General features: G+C 44.3%; 1 protein-coding gene and 1 long non-coding RNA gene across 2 annotated transcripts; one reads left to right on the forward strand and one right to left on the reverse strand.

Annotated features, from left to right (window-relative positions):
- The first annotated feature begins 719 nt into the window (after positions 1–719).
- mtpn (myotrophin) lies at positions 720–11,375 on the forward strand. The gene is made up of 4 exons (XM_086201880.1): positions 720–1,117; positions 4,262–4,375; positions 6,264–6,347; positions 10,361–11,375. Exons 1-4 carry the CDS (start codon positions 1,034–1,036, stop codon positions 10,445–10,447), a joined length of 369 nt encoding a protein of 122 aa, XP_086058006.1. The 5' UTR covers positions 720–1,033; the 3' UTR covers positions 10,448–11,375.
- A 12,989-nt stretch (positions 11,376–24,364) lies between these two features.
- On the reverse strand, positions 24,365–25,560 carry LOC147262730 (uncharacterized). Its single transcript, XR_015112581.1, has 3 exons — positions 25,492–25,560; positions 25,174–25,355; positions 24,365–24,739 (listed from the first exon to the last, which is right to left on the reverse strand). It is a non-coding gene; the product is annotated as an uncharacterized LOC147262730 (long non-coding RNA).
- Between the last annotated feature and the right edge of the window lie 652 nt (positions 25,561–26,212).

Below are 26,212 nucleotides of genomic sequence, written 5' to 3' on the forward strand. Positions count from 1 at the left end.
GCGTCAACAGATCTCCGACTCTTTCGAATGACGTTGAATCTGAATAAACAGCGTGAAATTCTAAGGATTTGGTCTGTAAATTTATCTATGCACATTATTGTTGTATTTTAATTTTTTTTAAAAACATTTTCATATTTTCTTTTAATACAAGAGGTACCGGATCTGCCCAAATAAGTACCGGAACACAGGGAGGCCAAAATTCAGAGGTGAATTCAAATTAACCCCTGCTGAACTGAGCCAGTGTGCGAATATTCATCTAATAATTTTATTTAATTGTAATTTTTTTTTTATCCGAACCACTCAACCAAAAATACTTGCAAAATTTAAAGAAAAACATGGAATTCCCCCCCCCCCCAAAAAAATCTAATTAGTGCTGAACAAAATGGAAACAGGCTAATTTCTATAACTGCGGGAAGAGGAGGAAGGCACTCCACACAAAAAAAGGAAGAAAGAAAAATAAAATCCAAAATGTTGGCAAGAAGGTGGGAAAATTCTGCATCTGCGCTTCAGTGGACATTGGAAGCTGCCTTCATCTGCTCACTGTTACTATAACAACATGCCATGGATGAAAATAATACTTGGAAAAAAAACATTATCATAAAGAGCAAAAAAATAGGCTTGTGTGAGGGCGTTCCACATCAATGTTTGCAACATGAATGTAAGATTTTATTTGGTTTTTCTGTCGGCCAAACGCAGGTTTTCCCCCTCGGTGTTAACTTCCGGGTAATGGGCTTCGGAAATACTTACGGCTGACAGAAAGGCGGATCCCTCTCAGCTACTTGTCTTTCAGAACTTATTCTGAGCCTCTCAGTTCGTCTCTCCGGGTTCCAGTCGCGTATTCTACACAAACCAAATTACCCCGCGAAGGATTTATCCAACGTCCACTCGAGTTCTACCACCGTCCCCGCCGCGACGACAGTGGAGTTTTCCAATTCTAGCCACCTAGCTAGCTAACTTTTATCACACAACTTGATAACTGCCCTGCAGTCCGACAGGGAGGGAAACACCGGAGTGAATTCTTCTCAAATAAAGGATGGCGGAGGACATGGATAAAGATAAACTGCTGTGGGCACTGAAGACCGGAGACCTGGACGAGGTCTCGGCCAAACTGGAAACGGTAAGCCAGCAGCCATTTGACCTGCGATTGTACAACAATCTTCCTGACGAGTGGCTGTGGCGATTGACGGCTAGTTAGCTTGCTGGCTAATAAGCTAACAACGACGGATGGAGTTTCATAATGCAGTGCTAGGAAACAGCAATCCATCTTGACGTATTGAGTTGAGTTGCCCGTGATTTGTCGTTGGGATACTGTTTGGATTAGCAACGTAACACTTGAGACTGGCCCGATACCATTTAGCAAGGACGTTGGTGCTGTTGTCTGAAGTTAGCATTTTTAGCACTGGCTAACATTACATCGCTTTGCTGTCTGTGTTGGTTTCAATTACATGTCGTTAGCATTTGACGCCTGTGTGCTACTACACAAAACCCAGGCTTTACGAAATCGGTGGCAAAATGTGTTTAGCATCAGATCTGCTCGCTGGCAGCTAACCCCCCCCCCCCCCAAAGCAACCTGTTGGTAAGCTAACACCAACAATAGCATCAGCTAGTCCGTGGTACTCCATTGTGCACAGACGGCTAACTGTTATCTCCACTGGTATGTTCGTAACGACGACAGTTCTTTACTAGCTGGACAATGTGGATCTTCATCGTAACAATGAGGTTCTGTTAACCCACATAGCTCAGTGCTAGCGGGCAAACAGACCACACGGGCCCGTGCCTCAGCATCCGCGTCTCGCCTAACATTGGTGGGTGGGGGCCTCGGTCAGCGGCAGACGGGAGATGGAGAGGGTGACTCCTGCAAATCTCACCCTCTGCCTTGACAGAGACTGACGGTGCAATCGTCTCCTTTGAACCCAAATGGGAGGCACATTTATTCCCACCTAGTAGGCCGCTTGCCTCAGTAAATCTCTTCTCCTTTGAATTTGATGAACATCTGTAGAACAATGTCCCAACAATGTTTACTATGACGTGGCGTTTCACTCATATTAACAGCCATATAATTCAATCTCAGTGGTCCATTCTTGCCACTAAAATATAATAAAACAGAGTAATAAATGAAGTGGTCAGCCTATCTTACATTTGATGTGTGCATTTAGATTATTGTCACATTTCTATAGATGTATATACTTAATATTATTTATGTTTATTCTGCGAATTCCATGAGTGACACCAACGGCCAGAGTCAAATTCCCTGTATGTTGTGAACATACTTGGCCACTTAAACTGATTCTGATTGTAAAGGAGTTCTGGATTAATTATTCTTGCAATCATTATAACTGAACACTGTCACTTAATGAATCGATCAATTTCTGACTGGCACTAACCCATAGCACATGGATAAGACATTTCCTTGGATTCAGAGGTGTTTGGGGCATTTTTCTCATCAAGGAACTGAGGACCAGTGTCCTGAGTTTTCCAATCACACGTGGACGCGGCAAGGACTCTCTGGTATCTGATCACTCTGATTTTACTCAGATTGGAACTTCTTCCAAGCCTGTCGGTTCTCCAAGGCCGCTGAGGCGGCGCGGCCTCTCTCTAAATATCTTCATTACTGTAAGCCCACTGTAACCCTGAAAATCTGTTTGATACCTTTTTATTTTTTTGGTCTGAATTTTGGGTGTCTTCTCTTGTTAAAAGTGGAATTTAGGATGGCTTAAAACCTCAGGGGTTCTATTGATGACTCTGGCGTGACGCCCTTCGCTTGCATTCAGACGCAAGTGTAAGAATTGTTGCTATCCAGCGCTGCACATTGCGGTGCAAAGGAGCATTTTCATAGTAAAAATCAAGCAACTCTTATTACCACGATTACTGCAAATTTCAGACCGCACCATGAGCCTTTCATGGTTTTCCTTTGGTAAACCAGAATAAATAAAACACATCACCACGCTTGGTGTTTGTATGTGGCCATGACTTGATAGGCTAATATTAGCTGGTCAAGCAACCGAAGTGCATTCAGTTGACGTGTACTGAGTCATACCCTGTTTTTAGAGAGTGACAGTGTGTAACTGAGAGAAGAGGAAACGCGATGCATAGAAGATTGCACACATTTCATTCTTCCTCCCAGGTCAGCCCTGGTCTTTGAAATGCGGTGACGATGTGTTGACATGTGGGTGTTGGTGCAAGTTTCGGTCAAGACTATTTTAATACCCAGCTGGTAAAACTTACTTAAAGTTCTTTTACAGTTAAAACTCACCTATTTTAACCCTGATTTAAAAGAAAAAGAAAAAAAACCTGTCCTGTGGGACAATGCGGACTCAGCCCCCAGCTAGAAGTCTCCCAGGGGATGATGAACAGGAACATAATCCTGTCCATACTGAAGATGCTATCTTTCAGAGCCGTTTAGAGCAGCAGTCACTTTATGACTTCGCTTTGAAACCCAAAATTACTTGTAAAGTTGCAATGAGGTTCACTAAGTGGCAATCAGTGTTGATTTCCCAATCGCAGCAGACGCAGAAACAGAAACAAATGTGTCACTAATGAAGAAATCAGGAAAGGGCCGTGCTTGCTCCGTATATTTATATTGTGATTACAAGATTCTCTGATATCTCACATCACCTTATTAAATAAGCAGCATCCTATTCACTAAGTTGAGCGACATCTCAGCTTTATTGTATCATCTCTGTCTTCGCCTGTGGGAACCAGACACTGTCTTAGCCCTGCTATCCCCTGATCAGCTGTTTTCATATGAGACTCTTGTGTAACAAGATCTACCTCTACCTTCAAGTGCCTGTAATACTCACACACACACTTAATGGGAGCTCATTTTCTGAGCTAATGAATGCTTTTTGCTTCACTTCCCTCCATCCTTATGTAGATCATTAAGTAATCATATACAATTTTGAGAAAAGTAAGAACCCGCAGTCACAGCTGAAATATGTCCTCCATTAGGTATTGTCACTGAAAGGCCACCTGGCACACAAGTGTGTGTGTGTGTGTGTGTTGTGTGTGTGTGTGTGTGTATGGTTAGTAAATGAGGAAGGGTGCTGAGTGTCCGTCTTTCCTCTGACTGTGACAGCAGGGACGTTGGGGCGAGAGAGTGACGCATGTGTGAAATTGTCGCTCAAGTTCACCGTGAGCTGGTGTTAAAAGTGTTTCTGTTCAAAAGTAAAAACGGAGTCTTCATATCTCCCTTTAATGCAATAATAGTGTCACCTGCGATGGTGTGTGTCAGCCCAGCTAATGAGTTTCTTCTCTTTGACAGGCCGAAGATGTCAACCAGACCCTGGATGGTGGGAGGAAGCCTCTGCACTATGCTGCTGACTTTGGCCAGACAGATGTGTTGGAGTACCTCATTGCTAAGGGAGCAGATATCAATGTGAGAGCCACAACCGCTGCTGCCCACAGTTGCAATGCCCGTAACGGTCGTACCTGGTCCTCCACTTCAGAGGAGTCTAGTTGGTTCGGTCAATAGACAGTACTTAATTTAACCGAAGCAGAAGTCACTAACTGAACTAAGTGTTTGCAGGCTGACATGAGAAGATGTAAATAGATTAAATTTGCAGAAATAACGTGTTCAGTAGTTCCTCTTGTCTCCTGTATATGTGGGTGGAGTAACTGCAAATTCAATTACATTTCCTGGTTGATGTGAAAACTCATGCCTTGCTGGTTTGAGGGGCATTGCCAAGCTCCAAAGACAAACCTTTCACAGGAGCCTTTTGGCTTGATCAGTAGAATAGCAGCTTTGTTTAATTTTTATTTATTTTTTTTACCAAACTAGAATCAATCATTGCATCAATAAAATGCCAATGATACCGATCCCTAGCCCGAATGTGCATTTCTTCTCCTGTGGAAAGAGTACTCAATTTTCTCAAAAGACTTAAAAAAAACCCATAGTTTTATCTCACAACTTGTGCAGCAACCCTGTTATTAGTTTACTTAAACAGAAGCGGTATGGTTGTATGAAAGGGTTCATCATGTGCTATTCATACAGCTGTCATTCGTACTGTCTCTCAACAAATGTCTCGGCTTACCCAACCTCACGTTTAGCTCGATGGGCCCCCAGGGTGTCAATAGTCTCCCAGGGTGATGTGGCAGGAAATGGATATATATCCATTTAAGGGAAACTTACCCATCCAACAGCACTGACATCTGTAATTTGGATAGATTTCTTTTGTAATCTGCAGCTTTTTCTAAAGGTCCTATATGCCTCTTCAGTAACTCTCAGACGAGCAGAGCGCCATAATTTTTTGGTGTTTTTTTTTTTTTTTGCTTTTTTTTTTTGGAGCTCCAGTCTTCCTCCGGTCAATAAACAGAGCTTCATCTTAATTCCCCTTCAGAGACAATTTAAAAGCTGTCGATGATTTTCTGTTATCTGTGAACTGTCAGCGTACTGTAAAGAGATTCTTGGGTGATTCCTGTTGCTCAAGGCACTCAAGATTAGCAAGTTGTAGTCTCACCACTTTCACAGCCACAAGCTTTAAGGGGTTTTTCACACATTGTGCCTTATTTAAGTGATCTATGGCGCGTGGCGAATGGCGCCGTTCGTACAGGGCATTTTCAGTCTCATTTTGTTATTCGTTGGGAGTTTAGAGGGAGCAGCCGATGTTCCCACGTTGTTGAGGATCAATTGAGCCACATTGCAACGTCGCGCATCTACTGGTCTGATTCATGCGCCCTCTAAAAAGGACTTGACACGTCACGCCTTCATCCAAAGACCAGTCTCTTCTTTGATTGTGGCACAGATGTTTTCTGGTGTCCTAAAATAGCAATAAGCTATGGTTGTGCCAGACCACACCTCTTTGACATACTTAAGCGAACGTCATTTGTACCAACTTGAAACTGTCACTGCACTTGTGCTGTTTGGTCAGTCAGGCGTGTCCGGTGCACATTTAAACGTTTTTTCTTTCTTTTTTTTTCTTCCCCCTGTTACACAAGTCAAATGTAAATCAAATTGGTCTTTGGGTCTGTGGTGCACCGGAGGTTTTTTTGCTTTTCTAACTGGGCTGGGACCTCTTCTTCAACAAGGTATTGGTCCAGTTTATTTGGGCTGCACCAGAGTGGCGCGGCTGGTTTACCACCTGCCCTAAACCCTAAGTTGGCCTACAATCACAGCTACAGAAACACAGGATACAGTTTTTTTAAGTCAAGTGTGCTTTTGAAAAAGTTATTCTGATATATGAAGCTTTTCTCTTCATAAAATATGGTGTCCTCCTCTTTTCTTTTTCTTTCTCCGACTCACACCTTTGTCTCCCGCTTCCCTGCAGGCCCCAGACAAATATGGATTCACTCCACTGCTGTTTGCCTGCTTCGAGAATCACCTCTCCTGTGTCAAGGTCCTGCTAGCAAAGGTTGGTACACTGATTTGATCTGGTATTCATGCATGCATATACATGCATCTGCTCGCAGAAGTGCCCCGGCGTCCTTCACCCATCATCAGTGAGTGTCTGTCAGAGGCTCCATGTGAGCCGGGAGTGCTGATGAGGTAACTTATAGGGACAAAGGACCTTTAACACTGTCCTGTAGAGGCCCTACTAGAATGTTCACAGGGCATTACACAGTGTTGCTGCGGTTCATTTGTTTTGTGTCTGTTTTTCAAGTGGTCTCATTTGTGTGCATACCGACCTTTGCTCCATCTAAATCTCTGCCCAATCCTTCACCTCAGCCTCCCTCGGTTGTTTGGCGCCAGAACTATCTTTAATGCTCAGACAGATGCACGCGGTGCGCACACAGCCACGGTAGTGGAGGCCCAGGCTGAACCCCTAATCCAACAGACATTTTGACTCATCAGAGCAGGTGCAAATGATTGTTCCATGCCAGTTATGTATCCATATTTGCAGTAGATCTTCCTGAAAGCCAGACACTCTTCCACCCCGAAATAGACTTCTTCCACCTCTGCATTAGAAATAAAAGCCCCCTTAACCCCCCGGGTGCAGCCTTTTCTTTTTTCTTTTTAAAAAACCCTTATTCTTTACTATCAGGCAAACGTGTGTCAGCCGTAGCTCATCTCTACAGGAATTATGGTGGAAGGGGAAAGGTGCCGTACTCATCTCTACTAAGCACCAACAAGGATTTACACCCATATGTAGCAGAAAGGTCATCAGTCTCCGCAGGGACCCCATCTCAATACAGCTCCCCCCGGCCGCTCTGAAAACACTCCATCTATCTTAACCTGAGATGAATAGATTTTCATTGTCGCCGTGCAGCCACTCTGTTAGGCAGCACCTGTAGCACCACAGTCACCACATTTCAGTGCAAAAATACCTGCTGAGAATACTGAATTGTGACTGTTGGGCTGTCAGGCATTCTTATGCTCTTGTGTTGGCAGACAAAAATGCCTTGTTCCCAGGTGCATCATGGGAACTGACCTCTGCTCCCCAACTGCTTGCTGTGCTGTTGTTGGCAATGAATTATGAAAGGCCGTTTTAACCCCAATAGGTGACCCAGTCGTAAGCTTCCTGCCCAAATAGTGCTGACTACACCTGGAAAGGTTCAGCACTTAATTTCAAGTCAACAATGAAAGGGCATGCTGAGGCATACACACCAGAATATACACGCATTGCTTTCTTCTGGGAGGAAGTGTGTACATAACCATTGACAAGGGAGAATTGTGGAGAGACTCTTTCAAGTCGGTTTCGATTATGGCCTGTCTTCAGAAGGAATAGGGCGGTCAGTATTTATTTTAGGTTTGAGCATTCAGTGCAAGTTCAAATCCAAACTGTTAGAAATGTCGCTTCCATGAGCTCGAACTGAACTCCAGTAGGTTACCTTGTGATCCAGCAGGGGGAGGTCTAACCGGTTACGCACCGTTTGACCTGTGGACATTTTGAAGAGGAATGTGGCCGAACGCTGTCTGGGTCAGACTTACTTATTTGAGGAAGTGAAAGCCCTTTTAAAGCATAAAGAAAGTTTTCATGATTAACAAATGTCGTTTTGCCGTATTCACAAGTGTGGATTTATTCTCTCCAACGAAGGTGCAGTTGGTCTGATGGCAGGATTTTGCACAAACTACCTGACAAAGCTTTCACCAGAGATTGGAGGCTTTTGGTGGGCCAAAGAAAACTGATGGAATTCATCAAACGGGTTCACAAATTATTCCTTTTTGCTGTCATAATTGACAGGATGTTGAAGAGCCAATGTTCTCTGCCTCAATTTTTCCTCACATGGTACAAAGGCAAATTTGTGTGTTGGAGCTATCACAAGGGTTCAGGAGTGCGACACTGAGCCGGATGAACACGGTGACAGGGAGGAGTATAATGGGCCAGAGCTATTACTGCTATGCTATTGTCATACCTGGTGGACGAATCAATCTGTGGCAGATCCTCTACAATACCCTTTAGAAGGAAATACTCAATCCGCTCAGATTCTTTTACGCGGCGTATACTTGTGTACACAAAGTGTATAATTGTCTTAGTCAGAGAGCGACACCTTTTTCAAAGGGCAATATTGATTACTCGGCCAAATTGTAATGCCGCCTCCTGCCATCAAAGTGAGCCCTGTAGGCTGAGGTACGTGGTGCCGTCTTGAACCAGCTGCTCATGAGCTGGTCAGGGCTGGCAGGGGATAGTCGGTGTCCTCGGATCCTCCTAGCCCTCACCCTCTCAACTTGAATGAATGAGTGAGCAGCTACTGTAAAGGTTACACTGCCACGACAAGTTATGCTCATAAACAACTGTTGAACGCGTCTCCCTAGAGAATGCCGACAGAGCGCCATTTCTGAAGAAGAGTCCGTTTTTTCTCTCTCTCTCTCTCTCCATGAAATACAATAAAAAGTTTCTGAAATAAAAACTTGTGAAGTACAGGAGGACAACAGGTTTTCAAGTAAATAACTTGAGCTTCATTCAGTTTTGCAAGAATGAACGTGATAGTCCACAAAAACGTTTCTCTGCAGTATCTGAGAGTGCATGTTTACTCGGCCTCAACGCTTGTACCCCTGAATACGATAAAACACTTCCACTGAGCAGCAAACTCTGACAGTTGGGACAGAAAGCAGGGGAAATCAAAACAAGCTTTTTTTGGGCAACACCGTTATATAAGCCTTTGTGAGGTGCACTGTACAGCACAGATACTTGCTAAAAGATACGGGGCCTTTTAAAGGTGTTCAGCACTTGTACAACACAATCTGAATCAAAACAAACTGCTTCAAAATACAAAAATGAAAGCTTTTCCCAGATGCTCAAAGCGATACTTTATTCAAGATTATTTGGAATTTCTCAAGTACTCACTAAAGTCTGGCGCTCCTGAAAGTTGTTTTTGTCCACCGCCGCATCACTTCCTTGTAACTCCAGTCACCTCACAGTTTGTTTTTAAGTCAAAACCCACGCGTTTGCTGATTACTGAGCGTATGGCTGGACAAAGAAGACGTGGGTTAAAGTAGCCGATGCGCCCAAGAGTTTGAGCAGTTTGGCTCGTGTTTGTAATTGGTGGCTAGGGTGCGCCATTAGCTCCCAGCCAGTATACGTGGTGGGCTCTTTCTGCATTGTCCCCCCCAAAAAACCCTCTTTAAGCTCAGGAGGAAGTAAGTTATAACCGAGCAAGCTGGATGTGTAAGAGAAAGAAATCCCAGGTGGATGTATTAAATAGCTGATGTAGCCGCATTTGTTTGTTGTTCTGTGTAAAACGCTGCATGTGTGCCCCAGCTCCGATGGACTAACATGGGAGGTGATGCTCCGCTGAGAATTGACAATTGTCTCTTAGTTTATCTCACATCCTCTTACCAGTCAGAGATGTAGATCTGTCTGCCCCCCCCCCCCCCCCCGCCCCCGCCCTGGTAAATCCCATGCTCACGTCGTGCTCTGTTACTCATGTGGCATGGAAGTCGCTCCCACGCTGCCTGGTACTCAAACTGGGTTCCATTGTTTTTCATGCCCTGCCTCGCCACGCAACAATAGACTCGGTGCCGCGGCTCTGTAAGCCCATTGCTAAGAAGCTGAAGTTGGCAGGCTAAACAAAGGGACGTCTCTCAACTGCATGCCCCCCTATTCCTCTGGACCCCTTTAAATCTGTCGTCACTCCATGCACATACAAAACACTGCCTGTTCCATTCCTCTGTGCTCAAACTGATTTTCCCTTTTGACTTTTTCATGGCCCTCCAAGTGACAGGAAGGTTCTTACTGACTGAAGAGAACTGTCAGTATCGTGTCATTACAAAGCCGTGTGCAAGTCTGGATTCCATGTTAATTCTCACAGTATTAATAGGAAAGCGTGAACACAGCAAACGACCCCAAATGGCTCCAAAAAAGAGCAGCGGACGTTTGGACTCGGGGCCCCTGCCTCTCACCTTAACCTCCGTGTGGATGAACAGGAGATGGCGTCACACTGTGATGACGGGATATTTAATATTAATGCCTCCTCTCCTCCACAGGGAGCTGACAAAGACCGAAAAGGACCGGACGGCATCAGTGCCTTTGAAGCTACCCAGAGCGATGAAATAAAGGCTCTGCTCAAGTGAGATACCACAGTGTGGGAGGTGGCTGGACAAGCAGGTGAAAGGCCAGACAGATGGAGGCAGTGGTCCCCTGACAGAAGACGGACTCGCCCCTGTACCCCGACCAACCTCTGTCTTAACACTGCTTTTGTCTGTTTGCTGGGGGAGGGTCATTTTACCTGTCTAGTGATTTCCTCTAACCTTTTTTTTTCTCTCTCTCTCTCTCTCTCTCTCTCTCTCTTTTCCACGAGTTTCTTGGATAGGATTGTCTTCTGTCTTTTTCTTTTTTTTAACCTCTGTTTGTAGCCAGTTAACAGACGGACTTGTCAATTAAATCTCCCTTCGGGACCAAACGCCGGGGCAGCGCTCCGGAATCTGGACCCTCGAACCACCGCTCAGACTAGAAATCAAAATACCACCACAAAGCTTAGCACTTACATACACATTTCTCCTTTGCAGTCGTCTCTTACCAAAAAAAAAAAGAAAAAAAATGCGAATAAAAAAAATCCTGATACATCAACAGTGAGTTCATATTTTTTACAAACTATAAATATGTAGCCAGTCACGGCTTAATCTCATGAACAGCAGTTGCACTATCCTATAGTTTCATTAAATGATCGTCTCTTCCTATCAACCTTTAGCGCTTCTTGTTTTTAATTGAGGAAGCAGTCCAAATTCCATCATGAAATACTGGAAATATTCAACGGGAGAAGTTGGAATTTTCTACTTGGCCCATACGGCTCACATATCAAAACATTAATTTTTCTTTTTTTTCTTTTTTTTGGACCAGTTTTATGTCTGTAGAAAGATTTGTCTCCGTTCTTTGACCAATCACCATGCTGGCTAACTAGAAACACTTGAATGTTGCAATTTTCAAATCTGTGACTCAAACCCTTTTGAAGTAATGTTAAACTCATAAAAGTAAAAAAAAAAAAAGAAAAGAAAAAAAAAACGAAGAAAAAAAAGAAGAGAGAAATAATTCATTTTGTCACCCTTGGAGTGAGATTTCCGACCTGTCTTTTGCAGCTAGTGTTAATTTTGTAAGTCATGCGCTCTGGGGGCTCCGTCGGTGGCGTCCTTGCCTTGGGTTCGGTTGGCGGCGCTGCCTGATTCGCTGCATGTCAAAACTGCCTCTGCTTTTACGCTATGATGAAACGGTTGCTGTCCTCTCTTGGTTGCTTTCAAATGAATTACTACGATGTAATGGACATTAAAAACGCTCTTGCTGACTTTGTTGTGACAAAAAGTCTGTAAAAACAAATAAAAATATCTATAAAATTAGTTTCTTGTCTTCGCAGTGTTCCCTCCTGTCGCTTGAATTCTGAGTGTTCCAAGACGGCGTGGGGGATCCTGCCCTCCGTCCCCGAAGTTCGTCTCCACAAGCTGTCATTCTTCTAAGATTTTGGACAAACACAAACCTTTACTGATGTGAGTGCCGGTAGCTGTTTCTGTTTTAGCCTTGAACCTAACCAAGTGGGCTCTGAGCCTAAACCTCGCTTGTCAAGGAACAAGCCAATTTTTTTTCCGAGTCCCCACAGAGGCTACCTGCCTGCTAGTTAGCTTAGCACAATGAATGGTGGTGGATGGGCTGTGTGGCGTAGCTCAATCACAGATGTTATATATATATATATAATAAACGGCACCACCTCAAAATTTTGGCTTAAAAAAAATCTTTTGACAACTAAATGAGCAACTGTTTCCGCTGATTATGGCCGACTTTAGGAGAGGAGGTTCATATTTCAGAAGTGTCTTTGGATGCGCTCAACGACACCGAACAATAAATCACAAATAGTTTAAACTCGGGGGGGACAAAAGTAAAATCAAGGTAAAAGGTTAAAATCAGGGTTTTATTTCTGAACAAACCGAACCCTTTTGAATCAGGATGCACAAAGGCATGCTAACCTGCCCATCCACTGGCGTTCACTGTGCAAAGCTAACTTGCAGTGATCAGGTCTTTGGGTGTCTGTGCTCTCGCCCACAACACAGGAGAAAGTGGTGTTTATCTTCTTGTCTGACTCAGTGTGGGGCACCAGATGCCCCTCAACCACAGCCTTGTCACAACTATGGGCATTTGTTGCACGATGAAACACCTGAGTAACATTTTGTAAGATATATAAGAATATGGTTAATGATGACTATAGACCTCTGCTCGTAAAAGGGTGCAGGTGAGCCCAAGATCCCTGGCAGACGGCAATCTGGGCTCCCAAGACTCCCAGTAAATTATTCCCTGTCAACTAACGGGCACCTTAATTGTTTGATGTACCCCCAAAGTTCTCATTTTAACTGACATTCAGAACCCAAACCAGAACACTTTCATGTCGACGTCTTGTGAGTCGCCTCATGGACGCGTCCCTCTGCTTCAGACTCCTGGATGTGGACCAGAATTTTAAATAAAAGCAATATGGGTTTGCGTACTCCCTCTGAACCCCATGTGAGTAAGTAATGATGGACTTGCCAGAGACTCTGTGGTGTAGGGAGTTGGAGAAATCAATAGAAGCCTGCAGTAGCGTGCGGTGAGGAGTTGCATCAGGTGCTGTCAAATGAGACATTCAGGTCGAGGTGTGTGTGTGTGTGTGTGTGTGTGTGTGGCGCAGCAGTGCTCTGCTCATCAGCCAGACACGTGCCTCTCTAGTCCACTCGCCATGTTTGTATGTTCACACCTGAGAACAAAGACAAATTAATTACTGCACTGTGAACAAACATCAAGATAAAAATGGCTCGGCCACATCTTGACAGGCTTGCGCCTCCCTGCTTTCACACCCCGTCTTATTTTTTTTGCTCATTTAAATTACTTTCAAAGTGAATGACCGGGTAAAATTGAGGTCCGCTCTTGGTTGACAGTGACATTCTTGGAATATAAAAGATGCCGTTTTCCCCCTTTTGTCTATGTCAAGGCAGCAAATAATCTTGATGTCTGCACAGGAACGCCCGTGATCCAGGCTGAGATAACCGTGAAATGATTCATTGGCAATGCATTTTCATTTAGTTTGAGAATTGTTTTTCCTCAGGCGGTAGAAGCTCCCCGAGCAATTCCTGGTCCCACATGACACCACTGATCCTGCTTAGAGGATTCGTTTACTTTTATGGTCCTGGAAGTGTCACTGAAATATATAGTTGCACGTTTACAAGAGGTTCCTAAACCTTTTTTGTATCTATTTTTCCCCCTCCCCCAACCCCCCCCCCCCCGCCCACACACACACACACAAAAAAGCCTTGCAATAATCCAAAAATCTCATCCGACATCTCGACACGGTTCGACATGATTTGTGGGTTTGATAGAAAGTCATTCATGACTTGAAATGAACTCTGCCCCCACCTGCTGTTTTGTAAAGAAAGCTGCAGGAAATTATCTCTTTTCCCTCCCAACCAAAATAATAATAATTATGCAACCATTGTTTTTAGAGATTTCAAGAACAAAACATTAAAAGCTCATTAAAATCCATTAATGAGGATGATTTGTGAGTGGGTTTAAATGCACGGTCGCCTCGCCTGCATTTAGGATCGTATCAAAACTGATTGGAGTGCCGCTACAGTAATTAACAGACGTGGCAATTAGCACATACGTGCACAAACACGTGAAGCATGTTCAAGAGATGAATGCGCACAAAATGTATGTGTTGTTTCTTCTGCTTGCTGCAGAAGCAACGCCGTCATCAACCAGCTCAAAATAGCGGTTAATGAAGTAGCAAATCTCCCTCATTAGCATAATTAATATGGATGTCTGATTGCCTTTTGGGTTTCTCTCTCTCTCCCTCACTCCCTCTCTCGACTATTATTGACTCCATGCCTCTTGCTTTAATTTGTGATTATGGCTAATTTTCATCAGATCTATAACTTTCGCCCCCCTTATTTAGAGTTTGGCAGTCATGTGACCTGGTAGCAAGCCAACTGTGAAATCAACCATTAAGTCGAAGGAGGCAAACAAATTGGAAATCACTGTGTATTTTGATTCAATATTTGCATTTAGGTCATGTCTGTATGTTGTTTTGAGAAGACGGGGGCACGGGGACAGCATGACATTTATTTGAACAAAAATACATGGGAAAATATTCCTGTATTAATCTTTTTCTTACTATTAATGCAAAAATATAGATGTATTTGTATGTCCTTGACCAGGCAACTGTTCTACCGACCATTTGTTAAACTTGATGCGCCTGTTTCTCACACCTCAGGGAATTGCAGTGCAGAGTTTGAGGGTCCAGGCTCTTACGGTCCAGACTGAATCTGGACACTGGACTAACTGGTTGAATTTCAAAATGAAAACAGAAAAAAAAAAAAAAAAAAAAGTAGAAACAGAAAACAATACACACAACAGCAACACAAGAGTACGACAGAACGCCCGAACGGAGTCTGTAACTCAAAGTTCATAATTAGAATGGTTCACGGTCCGGACGGGACTGTGATGCTTGTGAAATATCGGCAAAAGCTGCATTGGTTTTAAAAGAGCTGCAGTCGTTTAACGTCTGTCTTCGGTTCCGTCAACCCTGCTCACAGTCACCTACTGTGTTCTGGGTCCTACGCTGTCATGTTATTTCTGATATTGCCGGGGACTGTGGCGTACTACGGCAATGTTGACTGACCGTCTATTCCCACCATCAGTCCGTTTATAGAAGCAATATGGGCTTCTCCTACAATCTCCCTCCCCCGTTTCTACCGCTCTGGAAAGCAGGAATTAGTGGAAGATGGAACACATGTTCAGCAGCAACAGAAGGCCAAGTAGCAAACATTTAAAGCGGGCCGTTGTGTTGTGACATGTGCACACGCGTAAGCATACTTTTCCGAAAGGCTATTTACTTATCGTCCCTCTTTGTTTGCACTTGAAGCCAATGTGCGATGAGGCCAATCCAAATCCCACTAGATGCCTCCGTGCAAATGTTTTCAGCTGAACAGCCATTTACGGAGAAATTGATGCAACCGCAATGCTATTAGGTACATTTTAATTGGAAATAAAAGCGGATTCATTATTATTGTTATGACGGGAGACCAGATCTGAGGCGGCTTGGCTGCCAGCTATGGATGTGTGTGCCGCCGAGCGCAGGCACGGCCAGGGTAATTTGCAGAAGACAAATGAAAGAATTTTGATGTTCGATTTCAAGAGCTGTAAAACTTTTAAACATTCATCAGGGGCAGATGGAGTAGTTAACAATCAGATGCGCATTTTGGTGCCCAATGGATGCCATGGTGCCATGAACACTGATCTGAACATCTGCCAAGGCTTATTGAAGATAAAGACAGAGGGCTGCACAGTGAACAGGAAAATGAAAAATGATAGAAATAATCCTGAATGTAGCATTGAAGCGAATTTAATAGAAATTTCTAAAGTTGCTCCAAATCGTCAGTGATTCACTGAGAACAGCTGATGACTAGGTTTTGTGTTGTCTGTTCCTCCGTCGTCTGGTGGTCCGTTTCTTGTCAGACTCCTTGACGGTATTTCTTCAAATCTTTGCTGAACACATGGCCACATGGACTCCAGGATAAACTGGAAACTTTTTCTATTTGTATTTCTGAGCTGTGAAAATTGTACACCGAGTAAAGCAGGATAACAAGGTGGTAGGCAGTGCACTTGTGAACAACCCCCTGCCCAGGTGACCCAGCTTAGCCTGGTCAGGTCCCAGCTTGTAGCCATAAAGATTCCTGATCCAGAGCCACCTTCAGGCAAATCCTGCTACCTCAGTGGCCATCTTGATGGCCCTTTGTCTCCCAGCCACTGTGATGCCCAGCATGCTGTAGAGTAGACTGGCAGGCAGCGTGCCAGCCCTCTGCATCCCCTTGTTTCTCCAGTATGACTGTGCCTCCTCAATGTGGTCCTCTAGTGTGATTGGTTCTAGGTGAGTGACCCGCTTGGAGGCCTCTGGGATCAGCACCATGTCTGGCCTTAGTATTGTTGGGGCAACAGGTTTCTGCAAACTACAGTTGTTTCCACAACTTGGAGCTCCCAGTTGCAGCCGATTATGATGACGCACTCAATAGGTTCTAAACATCTCAAAATGCTCAAAAATACATGCTATTCTGTACGTATGTGCTAAATCACATTTGATACAGATGGATAAACCCCTTTGATCTGGTGCTCAACGCTGGTAAACCCTCTGTAAGACCCAGTGGGACCGACTCTGCAGCTGACAGAACTGTCTCCTACCACACTGACACACTTATAGGTGTAAAGGCCCATTTATGCGCAACTTACGTACAAAAGTGTGTCCGTTTCAAACAATGTCACCATCACTGCTCACATACTTCCATGCATCCTTTACGTTGGCATGGATGTTAACAACAACAAGCTCCAAGCTGTGGAGGAGGTATTGATCATGTATATCTTGCATAAAAGACATAAGCGCGGACAATAAGAAGACATGAACTGGCACAATCTCTCCTCAAAAAGTTCCACCAGTGCTATGTCTTCTTTGTGTCTCACTAGAGCTTCGTATCGGGTAGTGACAGCAACACTGCCCCCACAATTTCAGGTGGTACTGCTCCGTTTGGTCCGTATCTGTAAGCTTCATGGAAACGTGCAGAAATACGGACGAAATGATTGCAGAGTACGGACAAAAGGCTCAATCCGTATGCATATTTAACGTGGAGCATAAATGGGCCTCATCACGCCACACTTGTATTGCAGGTGGTATCCTGAGTCAATGCTGGGGAAATCATGCTGCTGGAGTGTTACGGGTAATCAGCAGCCGATCAACCTCTGACACCTTTCGGCCACATCTTCCTGCAATCAATGCATAACCACCCCACAACCCATTTCTTGTAGGTCAATACTGAAATCAATAGCTTGATGCAGTTAAATCCATTTGGTGCTCTTATGTGATTTTTCTTTTGCGTGCTACATTTTGCAGCTGAAGAGGGTTTGACTTGTCAGACATTGATGTTTCACTGTATGTTATAATGGTCTGCGATTTGAGGACGGTGATAAATGAAGACTGTGACAAACACTGACGTGGATGCTGTAGCACACGGTCCTCACTAATACGCCGCGCAAAAACCCCATCAAGCGAAAGTGGCCCATTTATGCTCCTGTCTCCATTGTTGGATATTTACAGGCCGGGATGAAGAGGGTGTTTTCTGTTGTGACACATTAATGTGCGATTTTGATGTTAACAGCAAGACTCAGTGTGTCTGCTCACATGAAAAAAATAAATAAGTGAAAATGTTAAAATTCTGACATCAAATGGAAACTTTGGAGTCAATCATGGTGACTCACGTTTGGTGTTATGGCAGATTCAATTTATTGTTCAGCCTGGCCTTTCTTTACCACCGATTCTTCACCTCTCAAGCACTCAATGACATGATCTTGGGACTGAGTGGAGATCAGAGTTTAAAAAAAGAAAGTTACGTGGAAATATGTCTTGATCCTGGAAACATGCTAGCACGGTTCAGTGTGCAGCTTCATCTCAAAGTCAGTAGGTTTTTAGTATTGGTTTTAAGTTAAATGCCTCCACCAAGGTATGAGGTTAACGCTAGCTTATAGATGCTTTGTTCTATGACATGAATTACATCAGTAAACAGTCCATTCATCCATCGTCGTCTTCCGCTTATTCCTGTTAAGGGTCGTGGGGAGGCTGGAGCCTATCCCAGCATCTAGTGGCGAGAGGCGGGGTTCACCCTGGACAGGTCGCCAGTCCATCGCAGGGCCAACATACAGAGACGAACAACCATTCACACTCACAGTCACACCTACGGTCAATTTAGAGTATCAATCAGCCTCGTCCCCTCTTGATGTCTTTGGACTGTGGGAGGAAGCTGGAGTACCAGAGAGAACCCACACAGGAACAGGGAGAACAAGCAGACTCCACACAGAAAGATCCTGTGCCCGAGCCGGAACTCGAACCCGGAACCTTCTTGCTGTGAGGCCACAGCGCTGACCACTGCACCACCGTGCCGCCTTCAGTAAACAGTGCACATGTGAATTTTGAAGCCGTTCTGCCAGTTGTATACAGCCATTGCTAACAAGTAGTTAACAAGGCTACAGACCTCATTAAGTAAAAAACACAAAAGTGCTACGCCAGCTTAGCTTAACGTTGGCTTTTAGCACTTGCACTTATCCTTCACCAATCCCAAATGTGGGGTTCATTAGTGAAGTTCATCTCGTACAACAAAACTTTTGTGAGCAAACATTGGGCAATAAGCCAAAAGCCAAAAGTTAAAGCCCATTCAGCTTTTGGTTGAGGGAACCAATGGCGATGCTAATGTCCCAGTTAGCCAACAAAAGTACATCAAATCAAGTCTGTCATTCACACTAGCTTAAGACCTTAAGACATTTTTGTCTATGACATTAATTATCTCAGTTAATGCCGCACTTGATCATTTTGAAGTGCGCCCTATTGAGCTTACTTTAATTGTACTTACTATGGAACCATTTGTCAGGCTGTTGCTTGTTTGAGAGTTTCTTCTGCCTCATAATCGATGGGATTCGATTAGCTTTGAACATGGACACTGACAGTGTTTTACAGCACTCAAAACACTTTCTGGCTTGAATCGCTTTACCTTAATCCTCTCAAAATCATTTGAAAAAAGGGCGTCCATCGGCCATTTCTTTTGGTGCGACAAGCGTCGTAGCCCACGGCTCTTCGAGATCTTAGAAATTTGTTTTCTATTGATTCATTTCTTTTCTCAAGGTGCTGTTTGTCCATCTGTGGCAGAGTGATAAAGGAAAGTGAGTGAATAATAGTGCAGGTAGCTCTTGAGGCTAAGACCAAGTCCATTAAGACTGGGATGATGTCTCCACATGTCGTGTACCTTCTGACGAATGCCAGTCTCTGTCAGTGCAGTATTAGCACCTCTCTCCTTGCAATCTGAGGACGCGATGCCTCACCGCTGTCTTAGTGGAGACCAGAAGGGACAAAATAAGAGGGACACATCTCTCTGCTTCTTCTTATTAGGCAAGCAGTGCCCTCCCGACTGTTACTGGGGGGATTCTTGATGGTTGTGAACTTCATAATGTGAAAATTAAAGAGGAAAATATTAATAGAGAGAGACAAAGAGACTGACTGAGCATTTCGAAGGATTTACATGAGGGTGAGAACTTTGGGAGCCTAATCATCAAGGACTGTTGTGGTTTCAGTGGCGGAGCGCTGCCTCGTTAAAACTCAGTAGGCACATTAATATCCTTCAGATGCAGTCCCGAATACAATGGTTACACACATAATAGGTCCACCATGCATTCTATAAAAAATCTATATGAATATAGAGGTAACCCAACATCTTTAAATCCCTCCCCAGGGGTGAAAAACAATGCGAGTGTGTATGAGTTTTGTTTTGTTCTTTTCATTTTTATGCAACCAAAGGTAGCGGTGAACCCTCCAAGACAGGTACTATGTCACTGCATTGATCAAGTCATTAAATGGTCACCAGAGTGTTGTTTATCATGGTTATTCTGTTAATAAAGTGTGCCATTTTTATCACGAGGCAAGTCAAGGTGTCAGCTGCAGTATCCTCTTTCCACTGTCGAGTAAAGCATGGCGAGGAAAGAACGCTTTGTCATCCGGTGAGCGGTGTGCCATCGTGTTATGGGACACCCAGTTATCTGATCATGACTGATGCTCCCTTCGTGGAACGCTCATTGGTTTCTTGCAACTTCAAAGTATCTGTGGGGTGCAGTGCCTGTTGTCCAAGACAGGAATGTAGAGGACTGCTTACTGCGCCAGAAGGATGCCGCTTCCAACCAGTCTTGTAAGGTTTTAGTCCAACTTTACCACTGACAAGCCAAAAGAAATGCCACCTTCGTGCAGCTACTGACCGTTTGTTCCCTCAGGCAATTTTTTTTTATTGCCTTTTTCAAACTCGTCTACCCTGACAAGTGTACACTGCTGCCTTTGAGGAGAAGCTGTGTGGAAGACTGTTGGGTTCACCTGTGGGGTCCCAATCAAGCCATATTTATTGCTATAGTTGTAGCAGGATTAGACCATTTCATTGGACCACTTTCGTCCCAAGCATATTGACGGGAGTCCATCCACCTGGGGAACAGTAGGTGCCCCCTTAGGGCTTGTTGCAATCAGACTGTCCTCTGCTTGACCTTTTCTCAAACTACAATAAGTTATAAGCAACATGCAGAGGTATTTAACCCAAGTTTAGATGCCATAAAGTTTGTCCCCCCGTCTGTACAATGCAGCATAATGACACCTCGCTTGACTGTGCGCTCCTCAGCTCCTGGTCTAAACACCACAGCAGGACCAAGAGAACATATAAGCACCTACATGCTGGAATGCAACGATCCCTCAGCGCCGTATCTAGGTACGCTAGTTCAACTTCAAAAAGCAGGAAACAACATTACATTGCAGGCTGGAGCGAAACACTCGGATGCCTTTCCGACTGACAGGGGTTGGGTTCCGTGCCCATTCGCAAACCCTATTTTGAACTGTTCCGCATGTTCTCATCCGCAATTTATGCATTCCGAACCCTCAAATTACTTTTTTTCTTCTGTAAACTGTGATTACGCGTCACCTGCGACTCCTGCCCTCTCTCCCCTCTCGAGTCACACAAGTCATGAGCACACGCAGCCAAACACCCTCCCAGGAGTGACTGTATTTTATAGTTTACCCATCCGTTTAACTACGACAGCAGCAGAAACAGTTTTGCACAAGAGTGGGACTCCCATTGTGTAACGCCCTCTGTTGATGACGCTGGTGAGGACGGAAGCTGGTTCTGTGGGGCTACTGCGTTGATGCGGTTTTGCTATGTCTAAAACAAGCAAAGTGCCATCAATAGAGGTCAGTTTTCCCAGCAATTTTGCAGAATCTGCTTGAAATAGTTTCTGAATACTTTCCAGAATGCAAATGTTTCATCTAAATTGCCCAAATGTCCTGCAGTCCATCGTTCCTCAATTCCTTAGCTCACATCTCCAGATGTCTATCTGGTTTAAAGGACTGGGGGATTAAACAACTTCCTGCAATGACCATTAAGATTTCTAAAATACACTCCACATCACTGGCAGAGGGCAGCGAGGCTCAAATCAGGAAGATTCATCGACGTGGAGGCCCGGGGGGACCCCCGATCAAAGTTCCCAGACAGATCGCGGCCAATTATAGGGCTTTTTTCAAATTATCTCTGAGTTCTAAACATCCCCGTGCTCTGTCAGAACTGGCACTAGCTGCTGTGGCTAATGGCTGCAGGCAGCCAGGACGCTTGTTTAACCCATCAACGAAAGCTTCTCGAAGGGACTGATTATGTTTGTTTGCATCTGTCTTCTTTTTCTTTTTACTATCCGATAGAATTAGAGAGAATAACAAAGCAGACGTATCAAGGGTGCCGTAGCAGGCTGAAATTACAATTTCAAGCCCAAACTGATTGGCAGAGGCTCGAGGTGCAGAAATTAAAAAGGAGGAAGTATTTTCTCACTCCAGTGGTTTTTGTGTAAAGTGACAAATACCTGTACACCTTAATTTTCCCATTCGTAGAGTTGAGCTTTTCCTCCGGGCTTCCGAGGGTAATTCAGCTGCAATCTATTGAAAAGAATAGATTATGTGCACTCTATTAACCTTTTCTGTACCTCAGTCTTCAACTGTACACCTTATGAACATCAGTGCTGTATTCTAGCTCAGTGTTCACCTTTATCTCTCTCTTGTAATGGATGTTTACAAATGAGGGGAGAAGAATAGTACATTTGGAGTTATTTATGTGAGCGACTGATGGGAAGAGGTCCTCTGCGGGGGAAGAAATTAATTGTTTTGTATGGCGATTAAAGCGGTTTCATCTGCATCGCTTGGTGTGATTCCAAAAGAAGGAACGTGGCTGTTGGATGGAACCATTTTATAACTGTACTTGCACTTGTTTAGTTAAAATAATTTTTGGATCCCATTACTTTTTATTATTTTGCTCGTGATCATCATTAAGTTTTATTGGGCTAGCAGTTAACAAGACTGTTAGTTGCGTTTAAGTGAATGATAAAAATTGGAAATGAATGCTGGTTCAAACCTCTTTAATGGTAAATGGACTCAATTTTATAGAGCGCTTTTCTACCTCAGCGGCACTCAAAGCGCTTTACAGTGTCGTCTCATTCACCCGTTCACACACACACACACACACACACACACACTGATGGTGGAGGCTACCATGCAAGGCGCCAACCTACTCATCAGGAGCAATTATGGGTTCAGTATCTTGCTCAAGGACACTTCAACGTGGTCACCGGGGTCTGGGATCGAACCAGCGACCCTTCCGTTGCTAGACAGCCACTCTACCCCTGAGCCATGCCGCCCTCTAAATAACTTAAAATAAATAAATACTAAATACTTTAAATAAATTAAAAACTATTTGCAAGTTGATCGTTCAGAGAAAAAAGTGCAATGACGATGTGGAAAAATGAAGGAACGAGTTATTAAATCTGAATCAAGGAAACGTGTTCATGTCAAATGAAGGTGAAAGAATTAATTGAAGAGTTTTCCCATTTGTGGACTGATTATCAGATGCGTGGCTTTATTGAGTCATCCTGAACTCCTGGGTTGGATTTTCAGAATCCGGCCTTTTTCTTAATTCAACATTTTCTGATTTTTCCGAGAATTCTACAGAAATATACAGTCCATCCATCCATCCATCTTCTACCTCTTACCCTGTTAAGGGTGGTGGGGGTGGAGCCTATCCCAGCAGCCTTCAGGTGAAGAGGCGGGTTTCACCCTGGACAGGTCGCCAGTCCATGGCAGGGCCAACACATAGAGACAGACTCCACACAGAAAGATCCTGTGTTGGAGCCGGGGCTCAAACCCAGAACCTTCTTGCTGTGAGGCGACGTGTATATCCTCTTTATATTTACAGACCAGTATTTTAATTTCGTATACTTTCTCCATTAGTGCGATATCTCCAACCTCAACAACACCCTTTAACATTTTGAGACTGTTTATATTTCATGTTTGCATTTTATCTCTAGATATATGTACATTACTTGATTTTATTTTATTTATTCTATTTTTTATCTTACTTCTGTCTAATTACCCAGGCTTATACCAGGACCTGTGTCCTAATTTCGTACCACTCACTTGAAAATGTGAAATGGTTTGACAATACAGATCCTTGAATCCTTGAGTCCAGTGCTAACCACTGCACCACCGTGCAACTCTGAGCAGAATGACTGCTCGAACATTCATTTCTTCTGCCGTTCAAACAGCGTAAATATTATTTATGGTGGGTGGGTGGGTGGGGGGGGGGGGGCTGAATTATTGATGGATGACTTGTCTTTGCCTCATCAAGCCAGTGTTGTAACGCCACTTTGATCCTCCAGAGGCATAATTGAGTCATGCAGCGCTCAGGAGCTGTACTTATACTCTGATACTTCGATTTGTATTTGTCGCTCTCTTTTTGTTTTTTTTAAGTGTTTGCTTGACATTTATCTGGGACGTTAACGACCCGTTCAACACGACAGGATATCAGCGGTCTGGGAACGTCAGAAAAATACGACAGAGATGATTTGTTTACCACAAGGCTGATAAGAAGTGAGGCTCTGACGCCCGCTGACGCACCCTCAGTCACGTTATCTGTGTCCATGTTTGCCAGTTCCCCACATAAAAATACTCGGAGACAAAAGAAGTTCCACATTCCTCCGAGTGAAAATAACGCAGCAGCGCAATTGACCTTTTTAAAGGCCGTTTGAAGAGGACATCGTGCGTTCTCTCTGTTCTCTCAATATACCCCCCCCACCCTCCTCTTGTGATTCTTATTTTTTAAATTCAGTTTTTACTCACTTTGGTGGAACACTTCCGCTGAGATTGATGCTGACAGAAGGGATGAGACACCGTTTTCCCAACCATCCGCAGCTTTTAAGATTATTCATTTCTTAAATAACTTCGCATCTATTCCTCATAGACCAGCCATCTGGCTATTATCAAGTGGAAGGCACAAGTGAGCAGCAGGCAGAGCAGCAGGCGTAGGTTTATATATTTCTTATTTGTTAGAGCACACCCGGAATGTATCCTCCAGTTAATTTAATGACAGATATAACCTTACGCATCTCACTGACCTCTATGATGAGGTGGAAATTCTCGGGAATGTGTCAGTGTCATGGGCCGATCTCTGAGCCCTGAGAAGGTAGCATATCACCAGATGTTGAAGTCATCATACTTCTTCCTCTGTTGCCCTCTCAGTACCCACACCACACTGCTCACTACAAGTTCGGCGCTGCCGTCACTCCCCGATCCGGTCTTTTCCAGAGATCATGTACCAACAAATTGGACTGAAACCTTCACACAAGTTGGAACGGGTTGAACAGCGGCAGGAGCAGAGGTGAGGACAGGTTGGGAGAACAACGCTCTTCACTTTCCTCTCCTCAAGTCACAGGACAGTCGTTTCTTTGACTCACTTCAATCTCTTTGTGCTGATTGCTGGTCTCTGTTTGAAGAGGGCAGGCGCACGGAGGAGGAGGAGGAGGGGGAGAGTGTATTTGTTTAAAACCGGACTTCCTGAGAGGACTTGAAATTACGGTAAATTGCAGAAGTTGTAATCAATGACATCACCGACTTAAAAACAAAATTAAAAAAAAACTGCGTGTTCTCCTGTCTCCACATATCTGGATCCTCTTATACGTCCTGCATTCCTACAGAAACAGGAAGCGTGATGTTGTCCCTTTGAAACGGGCATTAATAGATGATTATATTTCCCTGGGCAAGTTGGGGGGGGGGGGGGGCCAGGACAGTTTCCGATTACAGGCAAATAGTCAGCTGGCAAGCACGTCAGCTAAAGCACATTTCATGTCCAATACAACATAACATGTCCTGTATAAAAATGTGTGTGTGTGTGTGTGTGGGGGGGGGGGCTAAACTCACCCATCCAGGTCACTGAAGCCGGTGTTTTTGGGTGGCAAAATGTCCTCAAGGCTCTCACCAACCAGCCAGCTCTTCCTTGGTATTTCAGTTTATTTAAAAACGTGACGCCTCCTGGTGGAATATCAGCCCCACTGTCTTGGCCTGACGCTCCTCTGTGGCTACCAACACCAACGCAACTGCTCCTTAAAAGCAACAACAACGACAACAACAACAAAAAAGGCAATTGTATGGATTTCCATCAACTGCTTTGAAGTGAATAAATTAGACTACGCTGCCAAAAGTTTGGGAATATCCAGGAAGACGCCACGAGGTACTGACGGGAGTGACAGATTTGCCAAGTCACATCTGAACTGCCCGTAACTCTTTGGGACTGGTTCCAGACTGGTCTGTGGAGTGAAGACACCTGATGAGGGGCAGGTGTGCCTCCTTACCCCGATCAGGTCCAGGTGTGGCAAGGTTACATGAGGACCTGGGTAGCAGCAGTCTGTTCCCACTCTATCTCTCCACCAACATTAGAGGAACCGTCCCCTTGTCTTGAACCCACCAGTGTGTGAACATGTCCCCTCTTCGTAAAGTCCACATCCTTGTTGCTCCTTGTTTAAGAATTTAAGAGAGGATAAAAATAAGAGGAGCTTAAAAAAAGTAGACTGTGGTCGAACTGTGGTCGAACAATGGGGAAACTCAGTTTTCCAAATTCCAGGAGGACAGTTGTAAACTAGTTAAAAACTACCAGGGGGGTTTTTAAAGACAGAAACTGGTTTCATTTGTGGCTAAGCAGTTGCTACATTTGCTATCTGTCGCGAAACAGGAATCAACAGACTCCAGGTTACAGCCGGGATGGCTTGCTTTTCAATCCTGACAAGGGGCCCCGGTCCAGCATCAGACTGAATCATTGGTGTTAAAGCAGCTCTGAAACATCCGCTGCCCCCTGGGCACCTTTGTGCCACTGCATCTCTGAAAACATTTGGAGACACTGAAAAAGATAAAATGCTGACAGAAGCACACCAACTCACGGAAAGGTGGAGGGGACAGGTGGCCT

This window comes from Aulostomus chinensis, chromosome 4 (genome assembly GCF_037954235.1).
Source record: "Aulostomus chinensis isolate RoL2024-O1b breed Wild chromosome 4, RoL_Achi_v1.0, whole genome shotgun sequence".
Classification (NCBI taxonomy): Eukaryota; Metazoa; Chordata; class Actinopteri; order Syngnathiformes; family Aulostomidae; genus Aulostomus; species Aulostomus chinensis.